This window comes from Tinamus guttatus, unplaced genomic scaffold (genome assembly GCF_059628265.1).
Source record: "Tinamus guttatus ecotype Peru unplaced genomic scaffold, ASM5962826v1 Tinamus_guttatus_pri_ptg000307l, whole genome shotgun sequence".
Lineage (NCBI taxonomy): Eukaryota > Metazoa > Chordata > Aves > Tinamiformes > Tinamidae > Tinamus > Tinamus guttatus.
This window is the reverse complement of record NW_028288841.1, coordinates 3,491,852-3,515,110: the sequence shown is the minus strand read 5'-3', so window position 1 is coordinate 3,515,110 and position 23,259 is coordinate 3,491,852. Positions and strand designations below refer to the sequence as shown.

The window sequence follows — 23,259 nt, the reverse complement described above, 5'->3', positions numbered from 1 at the left end:
GGTTACTCCAAAGAACTTACTTTTGTTAAAATGTCACTTGTATTTTACTACTAGGATCAAGATGCCGAGTAAGATTTTCTCCCATCCTCTGGCAGCTTCCAGAGTTCAAAACCTTATCATTTCAGCAGCTGGAATCAACTCAAGGGAGAATGTTGCCATTCCGTGTTTTTAAGGAATTTCAGCAGGCTGCCTAGATGGGAGCAGCAGCTGACGTTGCTGAACAGTGTTGTTAGCAGCAACCTGATTGGGGGAAACAGGCCCCTTCTGTACCTGCAGATGGGGAAAATGTTTAGCAGCGCTTCAAGATCATTTGGTGCTGTATATCACATCTTTGGAAAAAGGTGACATTGCTTGAATTTCTCTCTACTAAATTTGACTTACCAAAGAGATTATCAGTAAATACACAGAGAGGCACTTCCAGAGAGTGATCTGACTTTTGATGCTTCCAATAGATTTGCTGCTGGTGAAAATATCTTTAAGTTCATCAACTCATGACATTTAGTCATCTTTGCATCTGACTACACCTCTTTCCAAGGCCTAGCTCTTCACATACCAGAGATCTCATCAGCAGTCAGGGCAGGTTTTTGACTACAAAGACGACCTCTAGTCTTGCAGCACTTGCTCAGCAGGCCCCTTTAACAGATGCGAGCAACTCTTTCTCAGGTGGTTGGAGTCTGAAGAGACCATAGTACTTCAGTGACAGCGACATTGTACCAATCTTGAATGTGCTGTGGTCCAACAATTTCACTTGTTTCACCATGGGAAGATGTATCCAAAAGGCAATTTCCTTTAGTTCTTGATGTTACATGCAAGGATGGCTGCTGGAGAAGAGCCAGTGCATGTGCAGGCTTCATAGTATCTGCCACCTGCACTGTTTTAATGGAGGTTCTGCATATGACCATTGATGTGACTGCCTTTCAGTCTTTAACAGACCAATCCTCAAAACTTATGTGTGAGATAGGGACAAAAAAGCCATTGTCTAAACTAAACAGACTGCAGAACTTAAAAGATGAACCGTTATGCATGTTTCTTTGTCTAAGAAAACTTCTCTCAATTACAGTAAATATTTTAGATTGGCCAAAGCAACTTCTCTCTGATAAGAGCATTTCTCTTCTCCCTGCTGCCTTGTGCTCATAATGCCCCTGGTTTAGACACCGCTCTGTACAGAGTCTAATTCAGCCAACCCTCCCCTTCCAGGCAAGCTCCAAGAAGGTATCACCTGTGAAGTCTGCAGAAAGGACAAGTGATACTGCTCTGTTTCTTCTCTTTTCAGAGGTGCAGTATCAGGCTGCAAGACAAACTGCCTAATGTTTTTTATACAAATGTAACAGCTAATCTTTCATATTAAGCCTCATGAGTACTTTGAAAGACTCTTTCTAAAAGGAACGCCTGATATTTCTACTACGTAAAATCAGAAAGAATTCTCTTCTCTCCAGGGCACATGTTTCACAATCTCTTCTATATTGTCACAGATGTCTTTGAATGTTTCTACTAAATTCAGCTGTACATTGGATCTTAGACCATCCACAGAAATTACAGAATATGAGAAGGACACTGAAAACATCACCTTGAAGCAACAAGTACAGCCATTGGACAGAGTGGGATTAGCACAATATTTTGGGTATCTTAATCCCAGCAGTGCAACATCACTGCAACATCAAGCTGTTTTCTGTCATCACTACTTAAAGAAGAGAACTGAATCCGACACTGGATAATTCCTAGGGGAAATGCCTAATAAAGAGAACATAGTGCCAAACTCTGGCTCCAGCTTTGTTCTCCACAGACCTGAAGGAAGAATGCGGCTTTTGGTAACTGATGAAGGCCAAATTAGCAAACAACTTTGGACTTTTTACCTTTGTTTTCCCCACCTCTGCACACGTTGGAAATGGGGAACAAGTCCACCAGTCTCAAGAGAGCAGCGGAGCTGGGCAGCCCTCATCCACAGCCCACGCTGACACTGCAACCCCTTTCCCTTGGGATGCATGCAGTAGTATTTCTAAGGAATGTTGCTCTTGTTCTTGACATTTCACAAAGGTTATTCTGAAATTTTTAATTAAAATAATGTGGAAGAAGTGCCTGTGGAAAAACACAGCACTGGTACTCAGAGCCCCATCGCAAAGCACATGAATTTAAATGAAGCAGCACTGATACAACAAATATCTATGAAAAAAATCATGTTAACCACAAATAGCAAGTTTTCTCCTTTAGGGAAATAAAAGAGCCTCCAATTAGTACAAATATAAGCAAGCACGTCTTACCTGGAATAGGTATAATGGGAATACTTTCATTGGGGACCACACGGGGTGAGCTGCTGTCTTCCACATAGAAATGTGCAGTCTGAAAACACTTTCTGTTAAAGGAAAAAAAAAAAGTGCAGGGTGTAAAACACTGACCTCTGAGAAACAACCCCAAACTTTTGCACATGATCTTCTTCTCCATTTCTGTTCCATTTCTGCTGCACACTTCCACATGTTACAGTTTAAAATATTAGTTAGTGAAAACACACACTTTTTTACAATTACATTCATACTTCAGATTCCAGTGTACTCCAATTTATTGATATCTGACATCCACTCACCGTAAATACCTCCCTGCTCCCACTCAGTATATTACTGCTAAGCATAACTGAATACAAAACTGTTCCCAGAAAAGTTAGTGGTTGCAAAACAGGTTTCAAAAATTCCATTCAGAAAGAAACTGTGAACACAAGAAATAACCTCAGCATTCATTTCAAATCAAATCCAGCAAAGACACTATGCTTCCAAGGAACATACACTTATTGTAAAACTTTCAACAGCTTAACAGTGGAGAGAGCAATGCAGCCTCTGTTACTGTTCTCTGTCACGACGCTGTTCTGATATTGAAGTTATCCTTCAAACATTGCAAGTTTTATTCATTTCAACACTGAAGCTACATAAACCTCCTCCCATTCTCCTTCTGCAAACTGGAATCACATCTGATCCTATAAGGAAAACGTCACAGACCCTCAGTTTAGTTTAGGCCCCATTTCTGCAAAGGCCTGTAAAGAACAGGAGAACTTAAATCCACCTGAGTGTTCTTTTTTTTTTTTTTTTTTACCTGTATTTAATGCAAAGCAGCGAGCACAAGCTGGTCATCACAGAAAGGTACTGAGCAGGGTAACATGAAGAGATCCAGGGAGACTCTGCATGGTGATGTTAAGCGAGGCAGGGTTTTCCAACCCCGGCGTCACTGCTCGGTGCCGACTTAATGAGCTGCTTGAGGCTGGAACTGAATATTTAATGAGTCGGGCTGGGTGCGGGCGGCTATTGTGGCCAGCGAAGGGGCTGCGCTCGCGTTGAGCAGCATCCCCGGGGCGCCAAGGTCCCCCCTGCGCCCTGGAGAGCTGCCCCTCAGCACCTGCACCAAGTCCGTGCGGCGCCTCCACCTGCACGAAGTGCGCTAGGGATAGCGGTCCTGAAGTTTCTGCACAGGGAGGCCGCTCTCCGAACGCTCCCAGGTGAAGCAAAAACCTACGGTCATCACGGGCGTTTGCTTTCTCTGCCCTTATTGCATTTCTATGCGTTTATTTGCATTTTCCGCAGCACAATCGCGGCGCTTTGCAAGGCGAGCACATGCTAGCGCAGCTCGAGCGCAACCCAAGGCAGTCGAGGCGGGAGGCTCGTGCTGCCCAGCGTGGAGCGGCCGCCTCGGAGCAGCTTTCTGCTTCCAGAGCCGGTGCCTTGCACCGCGCACGAGTTATTTATTTGGTGCGTGCGCTTTTGTGAGGAGCTAATTCAGCCACAAAGCTGCGAGAGGCACCGCACGGCTCAGCAGAGGAAACCATCAGTCCAGCTCCCCCTCCCTGCGCGCGCCCGGCTCTCGCGCTCTTCTTTTTTGGCAGCCTTTATTTCGGACAATGCACACCCTGGGGGCTCGCGGCAGAATAAATCAGTCACACACAAGGAAGGAACTATGAATATGAAACAGGCCTGAAAACGGTCCTGATTTTGATGTATTTGGGCCTCCTTGAAGCCCTTCTCCTGGTAACGAAGGCCTTAGGAAGGTGTTCAATAAAAACAGACCTTTATGAAGGGATTTACAGGATTTTTGTTAAGCTCATGATACTTATGAAAGGCAATCATTTCTTGTAATTTGTTATTTTATACTCTGAGGGGCTCTGACGGGCTGCCACTATGATTTTTGCTTTTTTTTCATGCAGCCATAAGTTAGCTTTTTCTTGATAGCCTCAAAACACATAATTGTGTTACATAATCACATTGTAGGGTATTGTAAGGCCCGTGACGGCTGAGAACATAGTTGGAATAACAACATATTAAATTAATATTTCACATAGTAAAGTTTGCTGCAAACATTAATGTCATCAACAATTCCGTATTTTTTTCCTGGAAGACTTGCTGCAGATGTTTTGGAAAAGGCATCACCAAACAACTGACTACACATTTTCCCAGTCTCAAACAGAAATATACCCCTATAGCGTCTTCATTACTTTATAATGCCAGCTACCAGCAAGTTTGGTGAAGGCATACCTCTCAAATTCCTATTTTTTACCTGCTCCTAATTGCCTCAACTGCTTCTGAGAGTTAAGTTTTGCAAATCTAGTCCCAGGCATGAGCTGAGCTCTGAGCACTGCTGTCACGGCCACGTCCCGCTGGCTCTGGTGACAGCCTAAGTCAGTGCTGATGGGATTGTGCAGGCATGGACCTGAGATAAAGCAGGATAAAGCAGCCTGAATCTTTAACAGACCTTTTACTGTGGGTTTTACAGACTCACTGTGTGAATTTTCCATCAAGTTTTGGTTCCTGAGCTGTTTCTAACTCTTGCACCTTTCCTTTGCGTTGCTCCAGGACACATCTCCGGGCGCTGGGGCTTCAAAACCTGCTTCTGGATGATGCCCATTTTTTAAGCCTGTGATCGGGAGGGTGAGGAAGAGCCTGGGCCAAAGAAAAGCCTTTTGCAAACTCTGGTCTATTTTACAGTAATAAGCACTGCTAGCTGAGACTGAGACTGGTGAAAGCCATTTCAGACAATTTAACACCTGCTTTCTCCCTCACTTTCGGATATTCCTTCATCCCCTGGCATATTCCCCTACTCATTACCTTTCTCCCAGCACAGAGCCGTAAGTGGCAGCAGTTGCTAAGGCTACGAGAGGCTGGAGGAAAAAATCTGTGTGCACATATGGGGCGGGCTGGATAAAAAAGAAGGACGAGAGCAGAAAATCGCTTGTTTCAACGCACTGGAGAAGCTCCCATGAAGAGAGGTGGGAATGGATGCAGGTATCTAGATCTAGGTCTAGACCAGGCATGATCAGGAGCTGCACTTCACCCTGTGACTCCTCATCCCAACGTGGGCACATGCCTGTGTGCACATTCTCTGAGGAAACCAACATCACCAGCAGAAAAACAGCCCAAGTATTTCTTTCTGATAGCTAGAATTCGTCCTTAGAGTGAACGAGCAAATGGGATTTGTCAATGGTATAAATGACTATTAAGATCTTACCAACTAAAACACTAACTTCTGAATAATTTCCCTATTGCTGCAGAGGTTAAGGAAAAAGAAAGGAAAATCACTGCCTTGATTTCACTTCAGAGAGAGCACATCTTTTCTGCAAAACACCCAAGAGTCTGTTGTCCCTGACTGAGGCCCGTGTGCAGTGAAGCACGTGCTTTTCTCTAGCCCCATATGTTTTTTTGGCTGCCTTTCCCTGGGGTGCCATAACCGTGCGAGATTGGGGTGATCAGACACACAATTGCCACATATGGACCAGAAAGCAGAAAGTAAAACATTGTGAGATTAGCATCTCCCCCGAGAAGGGGCAGAGGCAGGGCCGGGAATGCTAAGATCACATTAGGGAAAGCATCTCCCTGCCTTTCTGCAGAGACACCAGCAGCGGGTTATTAAAGCAAACCAAGTCCAGAGCAGCAGCACCTTATTACCAAACTGCAAACAGAAAAAAGATGCCATGATATGGGCTTCATTATGATTAGCAGGGTTAAATGCTTGTTCCTTCTCTGCTGAGCAAAATACCTGATTAAGCTTCTGCAAAGGAAGAGCTGTCTCGTGAGATTTTTGACACTCAAAACAGGTTTTCTTGGTTATTAGTTTATAAACATCAAGCAGCTTCTCCTTTATCCTCATCTAGAAGTATGAGGGGAGAACGGGATCACCATAGGGGCTGGTAAGCATGGAGAGGTTTAATTTCCTCGCAGCAGACAGAGCCTTGGAGCTTTGTTAATCCTGGCTCCGACGCAGACGCAGAGCGTGTGTGCCAGCCCTGGGAGCGCAGGGAACAGCTCGAGGGCAGCGCTCGGCCTTTCCCCCTTCGCGCTGAGTCTATCCCGCGCTGACGGGGAAGGAATCCGCATTGCTCCGGAGCAGCTGGGGCAGGAGCAGGGAGCAGAGGAGCAGGGATGGTTGTGGCAGGGCCAGCGGCTGCCTCTGCAGCAGTTCTGAAACGGCTGCAATTGCAGCTGAGCAGGGGAGAGATCAGTGGGGAATGTTCCACCTTCCGGGTCCCGCTTCTCACACTGGCATGGCCAGCACTTTCTTTGCTTGCTAGGGACCTACTCTTTCTTTCCTCCTGTTACTGGGAGCCGGTGTGTATCCCTCTCCAATGCTACCCCATGTGTATCTCATCTTTCTGCTCTGTATCCAGGAGCTCCAGGCTCCTGCATTCTTTGCAACTTCTCTCTCTGTGGGTCATTACCTCCTAAAGCATGACCAGTTCTGGGGCAGATGGCTTGAAAGGGTCCTGGAGGCCTATTCAGGAAAGCAGTGCAGGGCAAAGCTTGTCCTCTGGGCACTCTTCCTTCAGGAACAGCCTCCCACAGCCTGCAGCTCTGTGTTCATTAATGAAGGTACCGAAGCCACCCTGCTTCCATGCACAGTAACAAAGAGTATTCTGGCAGGAGTAGCAACCTACATTAAGGTTTAGCTGGTAGGCAGAACAGGCAAGGAGACCACAACGAAGTTGGAGCAGTTACACGCGAGGATTTGGGAAAGACTTTTAAGCCAGGCTGCCCAGGACATGGCAGATTTGACTCTGACACAGCTTGCTCCTCACTCAGTGCAACCTGGACACAGACGTGTGCAATGCTCCTTGATCAGGGTGGGTGTATGTGTGTGTATCTGCAAATATCCACCCAGCAGGGACACACAGAGGGGAAATTATCCCATTCACTACCTTGGCACATTCATTCTCATTTTCAATAGCAGAAAAGGTGTTTCAGATTCTCATTGACCTGCTTTGTGTGTTCTCCAGGAGACACAATGCAGATGGGTCTCTGCTGCCACCGAGGCACACCATCAAGGGCGCTTGTAACACGCGGCTCTGCGCTTTAAACCAGCTTCACTGCTCCTTGGCAAGCGTTTGTCACCGTCAGAAGTGGCAATGGCTCCTCAGCAAAGGGCTGCAGACGACGGGACAACAGAAGCGCCGCAAATCACGTTCGTGTCGCCAGCGGAGCCGCGGCCGGGCGCCCTGACCGCAGCTGCCTGCAGTCTGCACCGCTCCGGGGTCATCAGTCACCGATTTCTATGAGCAATAAAACTGACTCGGGCGTTACAAAGAAAAAGAGGAGGGAAAACCTCACAGAAAAAGCACATCTTATGAATATGAATAAGTGGCCAGCATGAAGAAGTGATGTAATATTCGCTGTAACAGACAGCATCTGCATTGGCTTTCATTTTTTGGGTGGAGAAGGGTTTATATTGCCCCAATTTGCTGCAATTATTTTCCTTCCCACATCTTAATGCTTATAGATCAAACTGCAATAGCTGAATTATACCTGAACCTCTGCAGCCTGCCTGAGAGTGAGCTACAGTAGGCTGTGCAAAGCAGGAATGAGTAGAAAACACAAGTGGAGGAAAGCCAAAAAAGAAGGAAAATACCCCTGTGATAAAGCTGACTCTCCTGCATATTCCTCCTGAAGATGATTCTGCTTCTCCCCACAAAGCAATTCCTGTCTGCTCTCTTCGTGAGCAGCGTTAAGTCTTGTACATACAGGATGACTGGAGGGATCTAGACAGCACGTGCCTTATGGAAGTTCACAGCGTGCCAAGCCCTTGGTGTCCTTTCCTAGACGGGATGGGGAAAACCAGACTGTCCCTTCCAGGGGACGTACTCTGGGCAAGGAGAAATGTGTTTTTTTCCATGGCAGTGAGCCATGGAAATCCACATGCATCCATGGTGTGCATCCCTGCCGTGAAGCCCCCCAGAAGCTAAAAGGACCTCACTGTGACCACTAGTACAACCCTGTATTTTTTAAACTGTAAATACTGCTAAATAATAAAGACTGGGAGAAGGCAGATGGAAAAAAAAAAAAAAAAAAAAGGTGGGCAAAATTTTGAGGCAGTGCCTGTGATGAGAGCACATCCCTTAAAATTCTCCACCTGAAACACAAATTGGCAAACAGCTCTGGGGGGTTTGATACAGAAAGACAGCTAATTTAATATTTATGGCCTGAATTTGCCAACTGACTACACAGCTCTCCACGAAATTAAAAATCCTCTGCTCCTGCTTCTCTGAGATTACAGATTTAGATGGTGGCTTCCTGCACTGCAGACCACACACCCATTTGTGCCAGGCACAGCGCTGAACTTGGATTTCAGGTAAGAAATAAACATTTTTAGAAAGGTATTTAAGTGGTTAAGCAGTTAAAAAATGACCGAGATCACCTGCTTTCAAAAGCCCTCCCTGCTTCATCAGCTGCGTGACCAGAAAGTGCCCAGGTGGCCAATGGGGAAACACACTTAGAAAGCTCTTTAATGGCAAATTGTAAGTGGATAAATCTTAGTTTAACTCAGCATAAACCCTTTCCACGCTTCCTTATCCCATCTTCCTGATGTCCCTGGAGAACAGCAAGGGCGCTCGTGAAACCTTATTTGTGATGACACTTGGCCCTGTAACACGGGGTAACTGATTACTCTCTCGGTGACCTCGGACAGGGCCAGTAATATCGGACTTTCCCCTCCTGCCTTAATCAATACTCACAGCATCTGTGCTGGATGCACTCAGCAATTTTCCTCATCACTGACTGGGTTTACTCATCAGCATTTTCTACTGTGAGAAAACAAGTTTCCTTCCTGGTGCAGGCAATACCACTCATGTTTTTAATGTCTGCAGGCAAAAAGAGGGTGCAGAAATCCATAGGTGGTAACTTTAAAATGGCTTAAAAGCTAGACCTGGTTTTAAAAACCAAAAGGAAGTCTAATGTATTCATTTTCCTCTCCATGAACCAACAATTTATTTAATGCAACCTTCATACCACAAAGACTAGAAAATCATGGAGGAAAACAGACGTGCCTTTTCTAATCAAATAATACCTTAGGCGATTCCTATAAAATGTGTAGTTCCACTAACCTAAACACCATGTAATATTAAAAAGGAGCCGAAAACCTTCTGACAGAAGGAAGCTAAATTTAATCGAGTGAAGAGTTGTTCAGTAATCACGAGAATGGCAGCAATCACTGAAGATTGCCTCTTACTGGAGAGAAGCTTTTAGCAGCACCTTGAAGAACTCGCCATTTGGTCTGCTTGATTTTATCATTTCAGTGCACAGATCCCCCTTGGGATGAATCTCGGGAGAGGAAGGAATAAGGAGGGAGGTGCGGCACACTCAGGGGTTAACATGCACCAACTGTAACTCGTCCAGATAAAAATTACAATATAAGAAGAGCAATACAGAAATTATCTCACCTAAGACAGGACAGCAGGGACCGGCTTTCTGTTTGGATGAGCCACCTAAATCTTCCTAATTACTCCCACCTAATTAGCTCCAAAATGAATGAGCCCTGCTCTTTCCTCTGCAGATACATTCTTTTCTTCCTTCAAATGAGGCATCAGAACAGCCACTTGACATTTATTTCAGGTATGCCAAGCTAAGGAGTGCTCACTGGGAAATTCTCTCGTTCTTTCTCATTAGACAAGTGCATTTGCAGCTGGAATACAACCGGACAGGAGAAGTGGGATGATCTCCCAATACTGCTGGACATGTTTCAGGTTCAGATTACTTAGGCCCAGTGTAAAGTTTTACATGTGTGTTTATCCCCTTTCTCTTTTCATCATGGAGTATTTGGAAGGTGAGCTTTTTTTTTTTTTTTTTAATGGCCATTTTAAAAAGAAACAGGTACTCAAAAATTTTTATGGTTTCTGTATTAGCTCCACTTAGAACATAATTACAAATGGAACAAAAAGATATCTTTGAAGTGTAACACAAAGGAAAAGAAAAGAGCAGCTGGTTCCAAAAGCAGAGGAGCAAATTACTTAGTACCTGGAAGATAACGTTAATGAGAATCCTGCAAATATATTACTTAATGCTACTCCTTACGTCCCCTCATCACACTAACACAGCAGAACGGATGGCAGCCAGCTGGTCCTCCTGCCCCTGCCATCTCCCTGAGAGCACAGATGTGTAAGCCACCAAATAACAAACCTGGACAGAAGTCTTGAGGATCATTAATTTTCCTATCAATCAACCCATCTGGAGATTGGCGTCTCACTGTCCCTGGTACCAACGCGTGGAGGACTCTCGGGAGCTCCGGGGAAGCCGAGAGGATGTGTGTCTGAAGAACCGCTTTAATGAGGCCTTTGTATTCAAAGGTTAACATATGTGACAAGGAAACACAAATACCAGAGACAAAAAGCTATCACCAAGGGAGGCAAACCACAAAGAAGCCCCGTGCTGTGTCTTCCATTATAGTATACTGCATATATCTCTAATAAGCTACGTAAAAACGCCCAAGTCAGACCCCAGTGACCTATCTCATTCCAGCAGAGACGCTGACTGCTCCGATATAGCTTAGCCACTCAGACATAGGGCTATGCTGAAGAGAAGCAAATTGTGCAAACTTCAAGTGCAATTCTGGTTAAATTGGACGATCAGTGCGGTGTAATTACCTCCACTGGGCTCCCTTCACTAAAGATAAGAGACCCACATCAATTAATATATCAACACAGAAGCCCTTGCATCAGTAAGGTCTGCAAAGTAGCACCAGTAGGACAGCATTTGCAATAGTGCCTACAATAACATTTCTAAAGAACCAACAGCAGCAATAACAAACATGTCTCAAGATATTAAAATACTCCTAGAAAGATCTAACTAATACCAGCAAAGTAGCAAACAGCAGTAAGTATACTTAAGCATAATAAAGCAGCACATAAAAATAAAAACCATGTGTATTCCAAATTGCCATTTCCACAGAGTAAATAAGCAATGAGTTGGTCTTAAAAAATTCTGAATGTTATCGACATGTGGAATATACTACATCAGGATGCAGAGGGGACTAGAAAGATGATCTTGAAAATACTTGAAACGAAAGAAAGAATTCCCTGTTCAAAATATTAAGAAAAAAGACAGTTTAAGTGATTCAAGCCTATTGTCGATTCAAAGTGCCTTGAACTTTTAGTGTCAAGGAAATATATATTCCACAAAAGGATTCAAAGAGTGAGGCATATTAGAAAAGATATCATGAAGTATACGAATATGTCCACAATTATACTCAAGAGTCAAGAATTGCAAAATCATAAGGTAAAAGAAGCAGAAGAGATGCTGCCTTTAAGAAACCAGTCAAAACTACTCTGAAAATCAGCAATCGCTTTCATCCCTAGGACAAACTCTTTTCTGGGAGGTAAATACTCGGGCAAATAAACTGCTGCTCTTCAGTTGTCTTAATCAGTGTGTAGAAACATCTAATAAAAAAACTAATCACAGTAAAAAGAACATTTTGATTCAAGATAAAAATTCACTGCAGCTAAGCAAAGGAGAAGAAAGTCAGTCAACCTGTGTTAATTATTGGCTCCCTTAAGGCCAGATATTGTTTAATGCATTTTCTATCCATAGACTGTTCTTTTTATTTGCACCATCTCCAATGCCTTAATCTACCTTTTATTAAACTCTTTATAACCTTTCAGTGCTGGTAAATGTGGGGAAACAGGGGACTGTAGGAAAAAAAAAAATCCCACCAGAACTGGAGTTTGCATTTTAGCGAACAACACATGAAGGATTCGTGATGTTCTAGCAAATGCCCCTTGATCTTAGGCACTTGTTCAAAACTAGGCATGCAAATTAAATGCAAGTTCTTAGCTTCAAATTTTCTCTCCTTCCTCAGCATGTCAAGGTGACATGGCTCCAAAGGCAAATGACTGTCACGGAATTTAGGAGCTGTCTGCTGCCAGGTAAGCGGCACGACACTGACATCTCTAACAGGTGACATTTGTTTCCCTCCCACTCTATCTATGCATTTCATTTCAGTGCTCCTCAGGCAGCTTTGGTGGGGATTTTCCTACCATTACGGTGGCGACCAGACCCAGGTTCAGGCTCCCCATGGCTGCCCAGCCGGGTCCCACTCCATCACTCTCATCTCTGAAGGTAACTGGGATATATAGTATTAATTCTTCCCGTTTTATAAAATATTTCAATTTGAGGAGTTTCATAGACAAAAAAAAAAAAAACAGGTTTAAAATGCAGGTTTATAAATGCTCTGCTCAGGTTTCATAGAATCATAGAATCGTTATGGTTGGAAAAGACCCTTGAGATCACCAGCTCCAACCATGCACCCTCACTTTGGATGATGCATCCTCACGTTTTGCACGTGATACCCAGGATGTCTCAAATGCCACCAACAAACTCTCACCATAGCAGCTTCGGCAGCTCTATCAGCCAGACAGGAATGATACATACTGCCTATTTAGAAAAACTCTTTGTGAATAATTTATAATCAATGAACAATTTTCATCCCTCTTTAGGATGCCGGCTAGGTCTGGCATGGAGGCTCCTCTCTGGCATAGATGCTCAGATCTATCTATGACAATTGTGCTCGGTTACTCCAGGCAGCATTTGACTATGTATCTGCACCACAGCTCAGCAAATGAGCTGCATTTCTAAACCATGACTAAACCCTGCAGTTTGGAGAGCCAACAGTTCCTGCTCATCCCGAGGAAGCAGCCAATGCAACCACTTGCAGTGATGAGGCAAACCCTGTTACACCAGCGCAAGATGTTCAACGCAGGGCAATTTCAGCCAGCTAACAAACGAGTCTCTTCTCCCAGGCAGACATGTAGCAGAATATGGTGCATTTAATCGATGTGCCCTTTCATTGCAGAACATACTGTCCCCCTCCGGTGTGAGCAGAGTGCTGGGATGCAGCATTTCCAGGAAGGAGCTGCAGAATGCACACTCGGCACGACACAGGAGCTAAACGGTGATTCACGAGACTGTGAGATGCTCAGGAGGACAGGCCCCAGGCTCCAAATGATGCTCCACTCCTGCATTGCCCCTGTGTGATTACAGCAAATTTGCTTACGAGTTGCTCTTCACACTTCTAATTGGATTCTGCAAAGGGCAGTTTGCCATGCTGGGAACTTGTCGCTTTACATCCTGCTTTAACTCCCAAACACTCAATTAATATTAAATTCCATTTATTATAAAAGCATTTCTTTCTAGCCATCTGATGCTAACAGCAGCCTTTTCATTAATATTTATTTTCACAAAGCAACTGGCTTGATTTTAAGATCTCAAATGCAACTAGTAACTTTAAAAGGGGAAAATAAGTGAAACCAAAAAGGTCAAAACAGAACATGATCTTCAACAGAAAATATCCAACTCATTTGAATCTAACTCCTTCTTCACAGACAGCAGAATGAATATGATATGGTCAGCAGAAGAAATGACAATGAAGTTAATTCAGTCATTGGAAAAATGAGTGGAGTGGTGGGCACAACCCTGCCTGGAATCGGTAGCTGCCGGCTGCAGCATTAAGGAAAAAAGACGTGGAAAAAAGAATGGATGGAGACACTTCATCTGCTGCTCTGGCTATTCTTTGGCAAACAGTGCTGGCTATTTACCAGGCTCTGAAGGTTGCTTGCCATTAACACTAAACCATGGGCTAGGGCAACTCAGGAAACACATGGATAGTTTAAAGCCCTTTTCTCTCAGCACACAGGGAACTGGGACACCTGGTTCCAGCTTGCAAGCGGGGAAGCCAACAGGAACCAGCAAACACCATCTATGGGGTTGAGGAGAACGGCACAGATGGTTTACATGTTTAAAAAAGCTGGTATAAAGCTCTGAATTTCTCCTGTGTTCCTCAGCAGAAGGCAGCATTGCACAAGGGAAAGGGGACATGCAAGCTCCAACCCTGCAGCCAGCACTGAAAGCCATGGAAAACTCCCAACCCCAATAAAACGTCGCTTTACGTTCCCCTATAGGCTGTACTTGCATTAGCTTGCATTACAAACACTGGTGAAATGGGAGCTTTTCTTGCGGGCTGAGAAGTGCCCGGCTGCTTCTCGTGCTGCTGCGAATGAGATTATTCTGCAGCCAGGCAGAGCGAGACCAAGCAGCTGCCAAGGAGGTTCATCCAGTGCTGGGATTTCTTGTCTCCTGCTGGCATATTCCATGCATCCCAAACACGGCTCTGCTGCAAGGAGAACAGGTCACTTCCTCGTGGACCCCACCTACTCCTTTAAACTATACCAGGGGGGACTTGTTCCATGTAGCTTTTGTGGATAACAAAAACAGGGATGTTGAACTGTAACCTCCCGCTGCCAGAAAGAGCCAAATTAATTTCCAGCTGCACATCAGCACTATTTTTTGAAAAGGCGCAAACTTTGCCAAAAAAAAAAAAAAAGAAAAAAAAAAAACAGATGGAAACTAAACTTATAGGCCTTTAAAGATGCCAAGTATTCCCTCACAGTGATGGTGTAAGAATCTTCCTGCTTCCCATCAATTTTTATATTAATCAGAGCACACATGGCAACTCCCTGTGTGGCACCACTCGGGGCTCATGCCATCAACATAAAACCTTGGGATATTACCAGCTCAGGTTCACTGCTGGGATAACAATGTTTTTATACCTAGAATTAAAAAGACGAATTGTCACTGCCTGGCAAATTGATACGCAATTACAGGCATGTAAATCCAAAACCACGTTGTTGTCCTCTTCCTTCCCAGACTGCTATAAACAAATTGCTGCCACATTCACCGCAAGATGCGGCTCAAATACCCAGAGGAAGGACTCCTATTGCACTGTTGTCACCTTCAAGCTTTTGCTTTGAGGGCTGCCTGAATCTGCAGATTTTCAAGTACGAAGCAGGTACTCCCTGCAGGACCCTGCACTGGCAGCCAAGTGCGCTCCAGGGAGCTGCAGACCAGCCAAACAGCTCTATACTGGCCCCAAAATCCTCATTTCTGCCATCCAGTTATGTGGAACGGAAAATTCTCCGTCTTCCACTTTCCTGAAGCCATCTGCGCGAGGATCTGAGTCAAGCTCCTCTTCCTCCTCAAGAGCTGAACTGGCATTTCGATGTCAGAAAGCAGGAAGGTTGTGAAGCACCAGTTGTCACCAAAGAGACTTCAGGGACGTGGCGGCAGGTCCTTGCTGGGAGCTCGCAGTCCTTACCCGCAGCCCAAGGGAGAGGCCTCTGCAGCCAAGTGCTACACGTAAATCAGCTCAGCAATGATAAATGTCACCTTTACAAGGGGGGTTGCAACATGGAAGCCCATAATTTGCTTTCCAGGGACCTGGGCTTGATTATCAGGAGAGTCAGATGCATTCACTGAACTCTAATGAATAGAATTAACACATCATTTAAAAAGCAACTAATATGTATGCAAATTAGAAAAAGTTACAAATAAGAGTTCAGCCCTTAATTTGAGAAAATGTAGCCTGCATCCTTATGAAATATGAATGTATCAGTTCACCTCATATCTTCACATCTGTGTTAGCTGCTTTGCATGTGAACAATAGGGTGCACCAAGCCCATTTTGGTTTTTATATTTGAACTTGGACTTACAAAAAGGATTATATTGAAAGTTGAATAATATATATGCTAATTAAATGCTGCATTTAATGACATAAATAAAGAGGAAGACCAACACAGGCTAATTTCCATTTGCAAATTTCCTAATTACTGTATTTTCTTTGGAGAGCAGAAACTTTATTTTCATGATCTCCAAAAGAGAATAATCTCTTTGTTGACATCGTTTTAAAAATCTCTTACATTTTCTGATTCTTCACGACTGAAGAATAAAACTTCACTTCCTCAAAAGAGAAACAACTGCTTTTCCTAGCTACATTCAGCATTAAATATCACCAAAGGCAAACTATGGTGATTTGTGCAAGCAAATAAATTACTCAATAATTAATTGAGTTGTCTGAGAAATAAATTACTATTAATAAATTTAAGGTGTATGTGGTTCCCTCAATATCACAAAGCATGTTCAGAGTAACCCGGAGAGATATAAACCAAATGTCCTTGATGCCTGAAAGGCTGTTAATCTTCTGCCTTGTGTCCCATTTCCAAAAAGACAAGCACAAGACAAGTGTATAGTTGCAGGGAGATTAGACATTAGCAGAAAACAGACTATCACTTCTGTCATGAGAAGCCTACGGAAAAGCTCGCTGAAGAATAAACAAATTGCAGGAAAAGCCTTTTTCATCTGAAAGGCTTGTTTGTAACCTACAACAGTGAAGAAAGCGCAAAAAAATAACTCATAGAAATGAAGAGGAAATCTGTAAAGATGTCAGGGTGAGCGGGACCTTGTTCTGCTGCTGTGTACATGCTGGATAAAGAAGCCCAGATTCAGACTTAACCTACACAACCAATCTGTGCAGGCTCTGGAAAGACAACTGCTGGGGCACCCATGCACCAGTGACCAAAATAAGCACCCTGAAGGCTGCAAGAGTGAGAGCTGCAAGAGACCAACCATCCTGGTAAACCATCCAGGCTTTTAATCAGAAATCCCAGGTAATTACCAAAAATCCAATAAATGACAGGTCTGAGCACTGTGTCTCCGAGCTTCCACTTCGTGTGGATATTACCAGGCTGTCATGCCCTGTTCCCCATGAACACTGCAATTCAGGGATCAGAGAAGGCTCTGCACATGAAATGCTCACCGCTCGGAGCCGCGATGCGCTGGGCAGCCCTGCTGGCCCTCAGCCCCGCTCTGCCCGGCGCTGCCTCCCCGCCAGGCTGGAACAGCTCCTTTTTACTCATAGTTTGATCAAGATGAAAATTAAAAACAAGTTTGAGACTTTAAGGAAGAGAGCATTAATCATTACTGATGACTTGTATTTTTTTTCCCATTACAAATACTTTTAAAATTCAAAATTGGAGTAAAACTTTTCCATCAACCCCAAATTAGATTTTTGCTGTTTCTTCAAGGTCATCGTGTAAGATATTATACCCTTTTTTCTTTTCTGTTTTGTGGAGAGCATTATTACCAAACCAAGGAACAACCCACGAAATAGGAGTCAGGAATGCTAACTGCTCCTGCATTGCCTTAAAAATTAAAACTCAAGTAGATGTTAACCTGTACGTTAGTGAATCACCCACCATCTGCAGTCACCTAAGTGGCTTGTTTTTATCAAACAAAGTATACAACTTAGTGTTCTGCAATAAACTGAATGAATTCACAGATAAATCTCAGATAAAATCACATGTGTAGGGAATTCCAGGTCATTTCTTTTCCTGAGCTTTTTTCTGAGTCACACAGCTTGGTACTTTATTTTAAGAAAAGAATAATTAAGTCCACCCTTGCTTGTTCGCACTTTACTAGGATGCTGATTCCTACTATTTACCCAACCAGTTAGAACTGCTGAATTGATTTAATATTTTTACCCTATAACTTTACACACAGACCACATCCTGCTGTGAAATAGCGAGTGCTAATGTTAGTCCAAATGCTGCTGTGGGACTGGGAACAGCACAGGGCCCTTCAATAGCAGTATTTTATGGTTACAAGAAGAGAGAAAAAACATAATTTATCTGGTTGCTGTGGTTAATTCATAGTTTCACAGTAGAGGTATACTGTTCCCTCAGGATACATCCACTCGTATTATAGGATATTTCATTCACAGCTCATCCAAGACATTTCTCTAGCCCTGAATCCTAACAATTTATGAGGCACAATCTACCTGTGTACTCCCTAACGTATACTCTTATATACTAAGATTATTATATAGAACATATAAACTAACAACAGATCAATACAAAACAAATAACCTAGCAGTAGATCAAACAACAATGGGTTAATTCATTCTTGGAGCCATAAGGAAAGGAACAGAAAAAGAATACATCCTGCTTTCTTTTCCCCCTAAATATCCTTACTCCTTTTTTTTTTTTTTAAGTTAATCTAATATTCCACAAAGAAATTGATTATAAAGGTTTGTTTCTCTTTTTAAATATCCCATCAAAGTTCTAAAAGCCACAGTTAAAGTTATAAAAATAAAAGTTTGTCTAAAATAATTTATAAAACAAGTAACCAATGACTAGAAGAAGCCGACGGTAGCTTCCTCTACCGGTGAGCAGAACAGGAACACGGACTTCTCACAACATACTGTTCCTCAACACCTACAAACAGGTTCTTAATGGAGCCTAACTGTAGCACGCTGGGATTTTAAGAGCATTTGTTTAGAATAATGCCCTTTTTTCCAGACCTCACCACTACAGCAGCCCTGGGGAAAGCACTTCCAGATTAAGCACCTGGAATGAATCCATTTAGTTGGTTAACCAGGAACCAGTGTGCCACAGACACCTCCTTCCTGGACCTGGATTGTCCCCATGTTCTGCCCTTCTCAGCTGTCTCCCCAAAAGAAGGTATTTCTGGATATCTTGGGGAAACATTACACACTGCTCATATGCAAGGAACAAAACAACGGTATTTCCCAACTTGCTTCCAGGAATTTCACCTAAACTTGATCCCCTTTAATGAACGGGATGGCCTGTGTGGGCCTGTAGGCAAAGCATATTCTAAATGTGTCAGCTATGATGGGACACAATTTAAAATAAATTAAAATTCAAAAAAAATCACAAACCTTCATTTTATTGGAGTCTTCAAGGGCATCTACATGTTCTGTGGTTCTGCAACCGAAGCGCACATTCTCCAGCTATCTGACACATCATTATGTGCTTGACATCTTTTAAGAAAAAAGTCACAGAGATGGGAGCTCCCACTGAGTTCAATGACCACGTCTATGGAAGTGCCTGCAGAGAACATGCTTGCCCGAATGATTCCCGTGCTGCAAACATCCTAACAGCAGGATGTGGTTTTGGAGCAGGATTTCTTGTTTAAGGGCACTGTTAAAAACAACCCCAACGCAGCAGGCAGAGTTGCCCTGTGATGGGGCTCTGGGCCAGGCTTCACAGATGAGGATCACCCTTCCTCGGCTCCTTTGCTCCATCAGCTTCACATGGCACCATCTCCAGGGACTGCTTGATGCTGTCACCCCGGCTGCTCGCTCACAGAGTCCTTTCTCTTGTCACCAGCGCTGTCCTGGGGCTGGCACTCACGGCAGATGATGGCAGAATTGACATGGGCAATACTGATGGTGCCTTAGATAACACCCAAGGGGGTTATAAACTGCATCAACATCTGCTCATGTTTTTTTTTTCTTCTAAACTTCAAAACCTTGTCATAGTCTTGACTCTCCCCAGCTTTCAGGCTCCTTGCTAAAAGGAGAACAGATGGAATGAAGCTCCACAGACTTGTTTTCCATCAGCTGGGGGATCTCCTGGCCCAGCTGTCCTCTGCAAGCCACCTCTGCAGCTTTCTTTCTTGCCCATTTCTATCTTCCTTTACACTCTCTGTAGTGCTAGAGCCATCTCCTCCCTTTTCCCACTGCTTCCAGCCTTTAATCATGCCGCTTCCAGCCTTCTCATTTGCGACCCACAGGACAGTTTATCCCAGGACTCCAAACATCCCAGTCCTCCTAACCACCGCATGGGATCAACGGCCTCGTGGGCCCTGCCGACAAGGGCTGGACAACCTGCTTTCAGAACCTGCAACGGGGGAAATTCTCTAGTTCACTGCTTTATTGTCTTTCCTACCAAAAAGCTTCTAATGTCAAACCTAAATCTCTCTTGCTGCCATTTAAGTCCAAGACTGCTCCATTCTAACCATGCTGGATAGGAAAAATCATCCATTCCTTGCAGACCCCTTCCGCATATTAGAGCGTTTGCCTCTCATTTCAGCTAACAACCCTGTCTGCCCACCCAGCCTGACCACTTTTCTCACAGAAAAGCTGTATCACATCAGAACCACCATGGACATCGGATATGCACGGACATCAGAAACTGGCTTGGAATATTCGGTAAAAAGAAACGGACTGATTCAACTGATAACAGTAACTCAGGAGTCACGTTATTAACATTGATGAAAATGCTCGGATTTAAACCTGAAGCAAAGTGCAGCCTGTGCCGTGTGCTTGGAGTGGGACATTCCTGGGTCAAAAGGTGCTCACTGAGTTTTGATCTTCCTCCTGATGCTGTATAATTGGGACTAAAAAGTGCTGAATTTTGTGGATTTCCTGCTAGCTTTGGAAATTACCACTGATTTGGGTTTAAGCTTTGCAAAACACTCTGCTACATCTTTGCTTATGCCACATTTTGCTTTGGGAGGAGCGGCTGGCTCCCAGCCTCACCACAAAGGAAAACGAAACCTCACCGAGCTCTGATTTCCAAGAAGTAAACCGAGTGTTAATTAAAGAAAAGCAAAAGTAACAGGCATATAATGAGAGCACATGCCCCCCTCCACAGTCGCACTCTGAACAGATCATCCGGCTTGCTTAAAAAGCGACTTTCCATCTGCAGATCTGTCTCTCTCTGTTTTTCGTCTAACGAGCATGAGTTAGTCTGCTCGAAAGCCCAAATGGGCATCGCGGGGCCAATTCCGCAGCGGGGGGCCCGTTACCATAACAACTGCCAACTCCTGCCATTTCCGACAGGCCCGAACGCAGCCGGCGGGAAGGGGCCGTGGAGCCGCTCGCTGCAAAGGCAGGGCCGCCCCGGCTGACCGCGGGGCTGCCGCCATGGGGCCTTTCTGTCCCCTCCGGTGCCAAGATGAGGGGACGAGGCCTCAGTGAGCGCCCGCGGGAGGAAGAGCCTCTCCCCGGGGCGCTCGGCCTGCTATCACCGGCGGGGGGAAACATTTCTGTAGCGGCTTCGGCTATAGAAACTCTATTTATTTTTTCCTTCATCTTTTTTTTTAAGAATTTTTTCTTTCTTTTTATTTCCGAAGTGGTCCATCATCCAGCTGTACAACTGCATTGGTACCATCGAAGGCAGCACAAGGGCAGGCCTGGGGGCTGCCGCTCTTGCTGCAAGAAACCCTTGGGTACCCAAGGCTGCCTTAAAATAGACACAGGGGCTCCCAAAAGTGCTGCCTCGCATCCCCCGAAAAGGAAGAAATGAACAGAGTCACAAAAGTTTTAGAATAAGCTGAAAGCAGCTTTTATCATTATAAGCAGGCAATTTTACAGTGGTCTGTAAATGAGCACCATTCCTATGCCAGTCAGTACAGCAGATGAACAACACATTGCATCCTCATAAAATAAAACCTAGAGAGGGGTTCAAATAGGAATTCTCGAGCTTTTTACAGCCTGCTATGGCCAGGTCTCCTTTTTTTTTTTTTTTTTTCCCTTTTCTTTCTTCCTTCCAAAGAAGCTTCAATATTGTCTCAGTTCTGGAACAGTGGAAGTTCAATAGCATATAGCACCAAATGGCAGTTTTCCATGGCATGGCAATTCGAAACAACTACAGTCATCCTTTGACTTGTATTACATTTTTCATTTTTGAATTACCAAGTGATTTACAAACACAGTTGACCTGCCTTGTTCACTGCTATTTTACCACTGACCGAATACAGATGCTGAAACACTGAACACCTGAGCTGGCTCCTGAGGAGGTTCCCACCAGCAGGTTTGACAATAAAAACGTTGAACTGCAAGAGACTTGGCCCAGGGTCATGCAGAAAATCAATGACTGGGTCTGAAAAGGACCTGCATCTCCCTGTACTCAATGCCATTTCTTTTGCACAGAAAGGCACTGCCTAAGAAGCACAAGGCTCTGTAACAGAACTCGTCCCAAGGAATCTGTTCAGTTTAATAGGATGCTTGACAAAAACCTAAGAAAACTCTTCTCCTCTAGTAAATTCTGCAGGGCTTTGTCTAGGGAAGTTTAAAGGCATCTTTTCCCCAAGCTGCCTCAAATACACACATGACTATAAACAAGCAGTGCAAGCTTGCTTGCGCTTTGAAAGGCAGCAGCTGTGTTGTTCCAAAAATCCCTCCTGAATGTAAACATATTAACACTGTATAAACAGCTTGATTTAATAAGAAATGCAATACAATATTCCTGCTTTGTCTTTGGGATCACAATGTTGATGGCGGCAATAATTCAGAGGTAAATTATGGTATCCGCTGAAAAGAAGAGAAAACTCTCCAGCTATAGCCGTGAATTAATTTCTTCCTCTTAGCTGAAAATGAGGAATGGCTATAATTTACTTCCCATTTAAAAGTTGCTGTTGGCTAAACTCTAAAATCTTAATTGCTTCTTAATATTCTCTGCTTATTTTCCCCTTTGAAACTAGAGTCTATAGCATTGTAGTGTTTAGATTAAAAAACAGAATGGAAAACAAGGTGGACCAGTCACTCTTGAGGTACTTTTTCTTCTAAAATGGCACAACATAAATGCGTCTAAGTATTTTAGTGCTTTCTCAACTCTACTCACCCTCCTGCACCTCTGTGAAAAAGAAAGCAGTGCTGACCCTGCTTTTTCTTTACGGTCCCAATGCTCAGGACTTGTTTAATCCGCAGCAGAGTCCAGTGGAAGTGCTAGAAAAGACAGGTTTCAAGGTACTGCATGGCACAGCATGCTATAGGAACCTGCCCTGCTGCAAAAAAAATGAAGTTGTCCTCAATCTCTAAATAGTTTGGAGGTCACTATCAAATATGTTCTGCAACCCTCAGAGCTTGCAGAAAAGGCTGCGAGTGGAATAGTGGCAAAGCCTGCAGACAATACAAGTCAAATCTTCAACTGACCTTGAAGAACTGCAGAAGGATCTCACGATACTGAGAGTCTGGGTGATAAAATCATAGTTGCAAAACAAGTGCCTAGAAATGCAAAAATAATGTACTCGGGAAATTGCAGCTTACAATATTACACACTCTAAGGGACTCTTTAGATGAGCTACAGTGCTCCTGAAAAGATCCTAAAACCACAGTGAAGAGTTCTCTAAAATACTCTGTGGTTGCCCCAAACCCAAACAAATTCAGCAACTACTACGAAAGGAATGAAAGTAGAAAAATAAATAACATTATGCCACTGCAGAAACCCATGGGGGAGCTACGTGTTGAGTAATCAATTAATACCTGGTTCCTCACACTGTAGGGCTCTAATTCTCTGCTTGGACTTGAGGTTAAAATAGAAATCTAGGAGCACCAACCCTTCACTGTGTCCACGACCGCTCCAGGACCAGGCAGCCTTGAGTGGTATCAGAGAGT

General features: G+C 44.0%; 1 protein-coding gene across 1 annotated transcript in view; it reads right to left on the bottom strand.

The window, feature by feature from the left end:
- Positions 1-23,259, bottom strand: part of PTPRG (protein tyrosine phosphatase receptor type G) — a 375,249-nt gene that overhangs the window by 35,738 nt on the left and 316,252 nt on the right. The window contains exon 14 of the mRNA XM_088528261.1: positions 2,259-2,350. Within this exon, the coding sequence (XP_088384387.1) occupies positions 2,259-2,350 (92 nt within the window). The remainder of the gene's footprint in view (positions 1-2,258; positions 2,351-23,259) is intronic.